Genomic DNA, 10,266 nt, shown 5'->3' on the forward strand with positions numbered 1-10,266 from the left:
GGGCGGGGCGGGCAAGGACCGGGACAAGCTGGACACGCGAGGGGGTACGTACACCGCGTACTACTACCACTATACACCGCGTGCACCACAACCGCAATCGGCAACGCAACGTCTCGATAATGAGATGCACGCACCGCGGGCTGGCATTACACCGCCTCGTTGACGGACACACGTGAGTGTGCGTGAGTGTCCAGGGCGGCCGGCCGTCGTGCGCGTTCCACGACAAACTATCGCGTAGAATATCGACAAAATCGAATGCGAATGGCGCTGCAAATGGAGGCCTCCCCCCCCCACCACTACTTTCCCCCACAGCAGCAGTGGCACCGAATAATTACTCGTCGATTCGCTGCTACTCACTTGATGTAGGGTATGTTGGCCGGGACGTGGAATTTCGCGCCAGGGTCGAAGTCGAACTCGGACCGCAGGAACGGGGGCTTGATGCCAGAATACCGCTCTCTGCAAACGGATTAGCAAGTTTCATTTTTATCGCAGTCGATTAGTTTTGAATGCCGATTAAATCGCGTGCGCGCCGTGCCGCGCAAAAATAGTGTAAATCGCACAAACCTCAGGAACCAGTAGTGGCAGTTGTACTGGTCCTTGGTCTTGCGCTTCTGGAACACGTCCCAGCGCCACTTGTCCAGGGCCAGGCTGAAGGGCAGGAAGGGCAGCTTGTCCAGGGCGAGGGCGAACAGGAAGTTGATGTTGTGGGGCAGGTCGTCCACGGCCGTCTGCACCAGCCCCAGCGCCTGCAGGTGGCGCGGGGTGGCCACCGACAGGGAGATGGCCTCGCCCACGGCCTCGTGCAGCCCTGCGGAACACATTGGAGGACGAGGCTGAGTCGATGTCGTTGACAGACAAGTGATGGGCCGAAAACGAACGGACAACGGCCCGCCCAAATAGGTACACAAAATATTTCCAGAAATACATATGCGTGCAGTTGGCTATTAGGCAACCCCTCGGTTCGGGGGTGCCAAATATTACCTAGTACTTAGGCCGCTCCACACCTGTCGTACTCATCAGGCGCGGCATAAGGGTGACGTCTCTAGTAAGCAGCCTGAAAGGCAGGCAATTCGTGCTAAGAATAAGAAGCACCTGTAAGATGGCAACCCACAGCCCCTCCCCCCCCCCCTTTGGTATACGAGATAACTCGTTAGTTCGTTAGCATTCTTAGAGGCGTCCCGCTGGCAGCACTACCGTTCACATCGCAAAAGAAACGGTGACCAAGCGGCTCGGCAACAACGCCCTGTGATGCAGGCTCCCCAACCTACACCAAACGAAAGTGAAAGTGGCGTGCGGCGCGGGGTGCGCCGGCGGGTAGGCCACCCATTCGACGCGGCGCCCCTTCCCTCTTCTCGTTTACCTCGTACGGCGCGGCGCGTGGTACCTTTAGCTCCCCCGTGTAGGTGCGCCACCCCTCGTACACCATTTTAGCCGTCCACACAAGAAGCGTGGCCGTCACCAAGAGGACAGGGTGATAGCAAGTTCATACCTGGGTTCGCTCCATCGCGGTAGATCTTCGGCAGGTTCTTGTACTCCATGAAGTACTGGATGTGGGCCATCTCGTGGTGGGCCGTCACGAGGTCGTTCATGTTGACGTGCGTGCACATCTTGATCCTGGAATCGAAAACAATTCGTCACCGTAAGCGAAACACTTTTACACCTGTGTCCCAGGAAGCAGAGGGTAGCGCCAGGGAGCGCCGCGCACCTGAAGTCCTTCCTGTTGCAGAAGTCCCAGGCCGACGGCTGGCAGACGACGACCCTCGCCGGGGGCTCCTCCAGGACCGAGTGGCTCCAGAACTCGGCCGGCATGGCGGACATGTTCATGGACGTGTAGAACTCCTCGGCCAGGCGGAACATGGCGGCCGGGGTGTAGCCCTGCGGACGCGAACAAAACAAACAGTCCAGGTTAGCGCGCGGTGACCGTGCACGATGTGCTGCCTACCCGACCGGCGCACCGTGACCACCGCGTCGTACACACCTGCGCAGCCATCTGCGGCCCCACGTCGAGGAAGTTCTTGCCCGGGTAAGGGATGGTGATGTCCAGGATGTTGCTCCACGACTGCGCCCACATGTTACCTGGGAACGCCACAAACAAAAGTAAGACACGGCGTTATAGAATTACCGACAACGACAAGTGGTGGCGGTGGTCATTATTGTAATTTGACGATTGAGGTACCATAGAATGGCAACGACTACAAAGGCCGGTATATGATGAGGGGCAAGGTCGCGGTTCAGCCCCACCCCATAGGGAATCCCCAGAGGCACGCACGTCGGCGAGGAGCAGGGCCTGCTCGGCCACGCCCGGCAGCGGCAGCGCCCCTCCGTCAGCATGACACGCTGCGGCGGCGGGAAGCGTTTAAAAAGCGACGCGGACAATGGCAATCCTCATCAGCGAGCGGCGTATGGTATGGGCCATGCATTGATAACGAGGGGCCTTGTCGGCGGGACGAGCCGAAGCCGGAGCCGAAGCTGGGCGTCTGTCTCCCGAGCGCCCCCTTCGGACCGCAGGATGACAGCTGATCCATTACCGTCGTCGCACGATTCGACACACACACACGCGGCAGGCAGGTCCGCGTCGCTCGAGCCTAACCACCATAGGCATTCCAGCGCGTGATAGCATGCCGATAGAAATGGACGATTTATCAAAGAGCGCCATCGCACACTCGAGGTGGACGCGACGCCCGCGCTCGCTGAAAAATCACGCACCGGAGCTATCCCGACGGAGAGTTAGTGCCTGGAGCTCGGCCTGGAGCCTGGAGGGGTTGGTGGGGGGGGGGGGCGTCACGTACGGAACACACCCACCCACTCCCAGCGGCGGGTACTACACCCACTCCCAGCGGCGGGTACTACACACTCCTCCCTGACCTTGCCGCGGAGACGGCGGCTCCGGGGCCGGCCCGTCCGACTGACGGAAGGACTCTCGCTCGGCGTCCATCTCGAACAAGAGCTCTCCGCCGGCGTGGTCGCGCAGACGCTAGTTAAAACCATTTAAGTTTAACCCTCGGGTATCAGTCGGTCTGCGCTGTACTGGACGACCCGCTGAGTTAAGCGACAAGTTTGCTCGCGAGGTGCACGCCCTTGGAGCGGTTCGCGACACGACCACGACCCGCGGTGGAGGTGGTGACCTGCTCCACGCACTCGCTCGTGGTGGGCGCCCGGCCAGGCCAGCGCCAGCACCCCCGCGTTGCGTATGGTCTCGGTCTGCCCCGCGGGCCGGGCGGCGGCGGCTCGGCGCGCAGAGCAGCAGGCGCGGAGCACAAGAGCGTGATCGGCATCGCCAAGCAGCAGAGCTCCATCTAGCACGCGACCGACACCGAGCTGGTCGTCGTGTGCGTGTTTCACGAGGCGCACGCCAAAAGTGGAGGGCCTGCGCGCGCGCTCTTGTGCGGTCCACGTGGAGGGAATAATCGCGGAGGTGTTTGAACTCACAAACGTCGGCGGCACACAGCGCACAGCGCGTGATGTCATTTCAAATAACAACTCCAGAAATCGTAATTACTTCCGATTTACGAAGTTCATTGCTACCGACGTGAACTACTGTTTCCGTCTTACTAACCTGGGAGATACCACAGAGGTACACCGGACCAAAAGCACAACGAGGCGTCCCGCAATAACCTCTATAATCACGCGACGGGCGTCGGCGACGGGGTCCCTCCGCCATTCATTACAACAGCCCAAATACTCTACCCGCGGCGAGCGAAACACACACGACGACGGGTCGCACGTGTGTTGGGGGGAACGGCGCGCGGTCACTGCTGCGAGGGAAGGTCGAAATAATGAGGAAATACAGCCGAGGCGGGGCGTGGCGGGGCGCTAAGGGCGGCGGGAGGCGGGCAGCCCAAACACTGCCCCTCTCATTACCTGCTGCAGCGTACACACGTCTTTATTATTGACGACGCGAGGAAACCTCCGGCTGGACGACGACGTATTGTCGGACGTATGAATGCTCTGCTCGTCATACTCGCGAGCAGGCGGGCCTGAGGCTGCTGTCGGCTGTCGTTCACATTCGCAGAGACGGGGGAGGAGGAGAAGAACAACAAGAGCGCCGCCATTGTGGATATGAACTACGGCGGGATCACTCACACACACACACCCATCAAGCCGCCGCCGCCGCCGCTGCGTCGCACAGCAGCCAGCAAAGTCGCTCGCGAGCTTTAGTTCCGGCTTAATTCTTACACGCCGCGCCCGCGTCTCTCCGCATTCTAATGAGACACGCTGAAGAGACACCCCCTCACCCCCCCTTCCCCTCACCAGGAACGCACCCACGCTCATGCAGATAAAAATAAATAATGATACAAAATAAAACCTGTCCAGTTCCATCGACGCTCACAATCAGTTTGCCATGGCTGCCGCGCCGGTGATGTGCCGACATTTCCAATTAATTAATGGACGTACATCGGGTCGCCGCCGCGGGCCGCACCCACTGCAGCACTATGTGTGTGTGTGTGGCACTGTGAGTGTGTGAGTGTATGTCGTGTGTGTGTGTGGCACTGTGTGTGTGTAAGAGTGTATGTGTGTAAGTGTGTTTGCGTTGGGAGCGCACAATCAGTCACTCACTTGCACGGGGTGGCATGTGTGCGACGGCGGCAGAGTAACCGTGAGACAAACAGCAGCCAGCAGCAGGCCTCCTCCTCCTTCTCCCGCGCAGCTGCCGCCGCCGCCGCCGCGCACCGCTGCTCGCGCGAGAGAAGAGATCAATTGGTAATCGAAGTGACATGGGCAGCTGCGGCCGGTGGCGGCTGGCCGGTGCGCGTCGCACGGATGCCTTTCCCACACTCGCGTGAGGAGGAGGTGGTGGTGGCGTGCCCGCGCCGCCGTGCCCATCCAGCCGGGGGGCGCAGGCACTCATTGTCAACCTCAAGGGCGGGTGCCGCTGCTGCTGGGCGCGGCTGCGGCGCTCATCGCCTGGTCACGGACACGAACACGTGGAACTCGCCGCCTGCCTCTGGCCGTGGACCACGAGGATGTGGCCGAGGACCACGTGGAACTCACCACCTGCCTCTGGCCGTGGACCACGAGGAGCTCACCGCCTCTGGCCGTGGACCACGTTGAGCTTACCGCCATTGGCCGTAGACCACGAGGAGCCCACCGTCTGTGGCCGTAGACTACAAGGAGAGTAGCTCACCGCTTTTGGCCGTGGACTACAAGGAGAGTAGCTACCGCCTCTGGCCGCGGACCACGTGGAACTTACCGCCAGCCTTTGGCCCTGCGGACACAACGTGGCGAAGCGCGGCGAGCACTCACCGAGGATGTGCGCCGGCAGCGGCGCCTGGCGCGAGATCTTGTCCGGGCCGTAGAAGTCCCTCAGCTTCCTGCGGACGTAGGCGTGCAGCTGCTCGTACAGGGGTCGCACCTCCTCCCAGGCCGTCTCCAGCTGCAGGCGGAAGTCGGGCGTCTCGTACGGGAACATCCAGTAGTCGGCGAACGACGTCAGGTCTGCGACAAGAAAGGGGTATACAGGGTGTTAGAAATTGGCCGCTGGGAATAAGTTCTCGGTGTGTGGGAAACTGGAGTAGGAGTCGAAAGGTATTTCACTAAATGAAACAGTGTACACTCTCCCCAAAAATGAGAAAAATCGGAAAACAATCAACGAAAAATCAATTTTAAAAAATCAAAGAAAATCAGAATAAAACTTCAGAGAAAAACAAAAAGTTGGTGCTCTCCTGAATTAAAACTGAGGCACCCCTCCTGTCCAGAGCACATCCTAGCGACTGTACTCACTGTTGTGCTTGGCGGCCACGTTGCTCAGGTCCACGAGCTGGTCGAAGAGGTCGCGGATCTTGAAGCCCGAGCGCCGACGCCACTCCAGCCACACGTACTGCAGCTCGTCCCAGTCGCGGGAGCGTGCCATGATGAGGGTCAGGTCTGCGGACAGGCAGGGAGACATTTAAATGCTGGAAGAGAAACCGCAAAAAAGCTTTGGGTAAAAACGAAAACTTGCAGTTTTGTTGTTGCAAAAGTTTTTCCAAAGGAAAATCAACACCTAAAAATTAGTTGGCTTCCTTTTTACAATGAAAATTTGATTTTTCCTGACATAAAATCCTAACGGTCGGAAATGCAGTTGATGTCCAACTTTCAATGCCTTGTAATTTTCCATTAAATGACTAAAATGAAGCTGTGTTTGATTGGAGGCGGTCGAGGAGGCTGCAGCCTGGGAGGTAGGCCGCACGGCCGCACCCGCGCGCGCCCGTGCGAGACTGGCGGCCCACCCCCGGGCTCACAGGCGCTCCGCGAGGGGGCTCCTCCACCACAGGACTACTACTGTACCGGGGTCGAGGCGCAGCCCGCAGCGGAGCGGCTCCCGGTGAGCGCAGATGGTCGCGCTGTTGTACACGGCCAGCATGGAGTTGATGAGCCCGTTGTACTGAAAGAAGAGGAGCGATCAGCAAACGCGTCTTTGCAACAAACAAACAAAATATTTTTAATAAATAGAAAAATTAAGATGATTGAAATTGCTACTTACTCTGTCCAGCTGGTCTGGCGGGAGGGCCGCCGGCCCGATGACGGACAGGAGGCGAATCTGGCGGGCCAGGTCCGGGTTCTCGACGAGGTTGAGGTCCACCTGGTTGAGGGTTTCGCGCACGGCGCGCTGCAGCTCCGAGTTCTGGAGCTGAGCCTCCAGCTGCAAAAATCAGAGAGAGAGATGGAAGAATATCAACCTCAAGAAAACCGCCGGACCCCGCGAATCTGCTTTTGTCCTTTGCCAACAACGGATGGTCATTTCATTTGGCACAAGTGAAGGTGAAGAATGTGCGTTAAAATACAACAACAAAAAATGTTGAAAAAAAAGGTAAGTGTAAAAAAAAAAGATTCCAATGACGTCCGGCACGTTTGTGAGAAGAGAGTCCGTCGGCGCTCTCACGTCTCGCGGCGCTCGTGGGAGACGGGACGCCCCTCCGCGCTCCTCCGCGCCACGCCGTCTCGCGAGGTGCAGCGCGGTGACGCGTCCGCGCAAAGCCAATCAATTTCTTTTTTTTCCTTTCGCGCGCGGGAGAAATATGAACCAATGGTCTTCGCACGAGCCCACCCACAAAAGCCTTCCATATCTTCTCACAAAGCTATCCGACCAAGCACAATGTTTTTCTTTCTTTTTAAACCCCCTCTTTTCTTGTTCGCCTTTTTCCCGTCTCCGGTGAGTATAAGTTACATCTTTCGCGGTGCTTTTTGTATCCATCTCACACGGAGTCTGATTGTGAGGTGGATCTCTCTGGACGCGGGTATCGCGCCGCACGCGAGTCTCAGCTCGGGGGCGGAATGGGAATGGAACGGGCCGCAGGTGTGACTGCCCGGCAGAAGAGGTGGCCAACCTCGCAGAAGCCCCTGGCCGTCGCGATCACAGGACTCACTTTGTGAGCAAGCGTATTTCTACGCAATTTGCTTCAGTAATTTTTTTTAAAGTCAGGTTTTTTCAGTGGAAGTGCTTGTTTTAGCGTCTGAAAGCATTTCTCGGACTTGGATCATAATGAGTAAGATAGAGCTGTGAAAAATGTAGCCATAACCGTAAATTTTAAAACAGCACACACGCGTAAAAAATAAAGGGGATAAAGCTTTCCTGATGCCTTCTCCTTCTCCCGCACCGCCAACCCACCAACCCTCTGCCCGTCGTCCCGACACTGATGGATGCTGGCCAAAGCGCATGCCCACGGCGGCAGCGGCGACTCAAAGGTGACACGGCCTTGCGCGCGGCACGGCACAGTTCCCACACGCCCCCTCCCCCCCCCCCACTCCGCGTGCGTGCGCGTGCGTAGAACGCATCCATAACCATACACCGCCCCACTGCCCGCTGGTGGACCATGCCGTCCCCGTCCGAGGAGGACGGCGATGACGAGGAGAGACGAGTCAGGACGACGTCAACGAGAGGCTCAGGCGACTTTTGACGAGTCGCAGTGCTGCATCACCTCCGACATGCATGCTACCCGACGGCGCGGCGCCTATCGAGGCGACCGAAATAAACACACCGACAAACCGACTTCCTTGTTATTGACTTGTCAGAGATGAAGAGGCCAGACTCGACGGGGAGCAAGCGAGTGAGTGCTCGCTGCTCATCAGGCATGCAGGGCAGCAAACATCATAATGCGGATTGCCAATCTCACTCACACGCGAGCAGTCCCATCGAATGAGCGGCGGCGCGGCGGCGTCGGTCTCGGAGGGAGTGAGAGAGACAGAACGAGACAAAAGAGTGTTCGGGAGTGCTAGACAGGTCCGCGCGTGCTCCGTCTCTGTCGCACTCGTCATGCGGCCCGCTGAGTCACGGCGGCGCGGCGGGTCCCGGGACGCCGCCGCTGGGTGCGGAGCGCGCGCGCCGCGACACGCTGCGAACTGTCCAGCGATAGCGATCGCCGCGTTCCACGAGTTTACGGCCGCGGATGTGTATCGGGCCGCGGCCGGTAAATCCGTCGGGATGCGCGCGTCTGCGCGCGTCTCAATCGGGAGAGTGGATGCAAGCAAAGCACACTCATCACTAGGCATCACATACATACACTCTCTCTGCGGGATGGAAACAACGGCTTGATTGTCAATTGTCGACCCCGCGAGCCCAACGCGTGTGCCAGTGGCCTCATTTAGGGAGCGATACTTAATCAGGATTTTGCATTTGGGCCCTAGAGGATAACGGACGCGACTAGGGAGACACTCACTTCGTTAGTCGCGCTTAGAGTAACCTACCCAGTGCGAAATGAATTTTAAGCGATATCGAATCGATATCAGTACGATATCGTTTTCAAGTTTCTGACTCAGAACTGATTCAAAAATGGGCCCGAAATCGACACTTTTCTGATGTCCGATATCGTTCTGATGTCAATTTGATATCCGCATTTCTCACTGGGTAAACCCCTCTCCCCCTTTTCTCTAACTTGTAACTTCAAACCATAAAACCTTACCGGAAATTCGAGGCAAAGCTTGCCCTGCGTCACAGGGAATGACCACACAAACACCACCTTCGAGAAATTAAGTCAGCAGCTGAATAAGTAGAAGTGGTCGATTCCGGATTGTCCGTTTCGTACGCGGTTCTAACAAAAGTGAGGGGGTGTTCAAGTAACCCAGTGTTCAAGTATCCTCGGCCTTGGCCTCTCTTGAAACTTCATACACGCCCCCAGCCCTCCCCCTCCCCTTTCCCCACTCATCTAATCCGAGTCCAGGTGCCAAACAGACGAGTTGAAATTGGATTACATATTTAAGGGTTTGCTTTCAACATAACCAATGTAAAGAATAATTACACACAAGCAGCTAAAGACCGAACAAGTGTCAAAATTCGCATACACTTTTGGAGAAGTTGTTTGGTCTAACCTCAAAATAGTAGTAGCACTGCTAAAAGATAACATACCTAACAGACCACACATTGTCAAAAACATGCGATGAATGCGATGCATTGCGTGCGTAGTGCGTAGTTGGTGCGTCAGGAAATTTTCAAAAAGCCCTCAAGCTCAGTTTTGTTGAACTCTTCCAGAAATGAGCCTACGAATCAGCTGCGGCTGGGCTGGTGGCATTTGTTTTGATACTGCGAATAATACTCATTTTCGTGCATGGAGTCACCAGAGTCACTAAACGCAGGTAGTGAGTTTACCCGCCCCCGCTTGGCCGGTCCGGCCCGTATCGTCGGTGTTAACGAAATTTGTACCAAAAATGTATTTTAATTTTCGGAACCGTTCTATTCGCTCCGTAGTTCAAAAGCGCAGATTTTTTAGTCCGCTAGTTCTGCTTCAAAAAATCCAGAAAATGTTCAGAGCGGGCTTGTGTTTTATCTGCATCCGCCGCGTCCCGTGTGTTCTGCAAAATGTGACATCGCTCTGGAGGTTAGTTTCAACTATCTTAAGGTTTATGGGATGTGCACTTTGTTTTCGCCAATGATCTTTTTGCCAAAAAATATTGCTTTGGGGAGCTGGTTGTAACTTAGATATCTCTGTCCCCGCGGTACGGAACCAACCTAACCTCAAACCACATTTTGCCCTCCGTGCTCTCATTTAATCTTCTAAACTTTTTAGTGTTAAATATTACAAACTATATAAAAGTTTTCAAAAATTATTGGCACGTTATGAGGACCGCATTTGTTAAAAGTATAGTCCCCACAACTCGAGTGCAACAGGTGCGAATATAAATCCGTCACGTCGTATTCATATGCTAATGATTATTTTGAACAGGGTGCCCCCGCGCGAGGTGCAAGGCGAAGCGGCCCTTGACTTTGCGCGTTAGGCCCGCCGCTTGAGAACCGCGCCCAGGAGCGGGGGAGGAGGGACTCCAGGGAAGGGAACCTTCCACGCACGACACACA

General features: G+C 56.4%; 2 protein-coding genes across 2 annotated transcripts in view; one reads left to right on the top strand and one right to left on the bottom strand.

The window, feature by feature from the left end:
- LOC113212059 (angiotensin-converting enzyme-like) overlaps positions 1-10,266 on the bottom strand; it is a 98,098-nt gene that overhangs the window by 70,392 nt on the left and 17,440 nt on the right. The window contains exons 2-10 of the mRNA XM_052266956.1: positions 6,464-6,622; positions 6,268-6,364; positions 5,722-5,865; positions 5,245-5,436; positions 1,979-2,076; positions 1,706-1,875; positions 1,490-1,614; positions 565-808; positions 358-456 (exon numbers count right to left, since the gene is read on the bottom strand). Of these exons, the coding sequence (XP_052122916.1) occupies positions 358-456; positions 565-808; positions 1,490-1,614; positions 1,706-1,875; positions 1,979-2,076; positions 5,245-5,436; positions 5,722-5,865; positions 6,268-6,364; positions 6,464-6,622 (1,328 nt within the window). The remainder of the gene's footprint in view (positions 1-357; positions 457-564; positions 809-1,489; positions 1,615-1,705; positions 1,876-1,978; positions 2,077-5,244; positions 5,437-5,721; positions 5,866-6,267; positions 6,365-6,463; positions 6,623-10,266) is intronic.
- The window catches only part of LOC127749309 (uncharacterized), an 18,788-nt gene that overhangs the window by 5,560 nt on the left and 2,962 nt on the right, over positions 1-10,266 (top strand). The gene's annotated exons all lie outside the window — the stretch shown is intronic.

This window comes from Frankliniella occidentalis, unplaced genomic scaffold, assembly GCF_000697945.3.
Source record: "Frankliniella occidentalis isolate FOCC.00 unplaced genomic scaffold, Focc_3.1 Scaffold44, whole genome shotgun sequence".
NCBI lineage: Eukaryota > Metazoa > Arthropoda > Insecta > Thysanoptera > Thripidae > Frankliniella > Frankliniella occidentalis.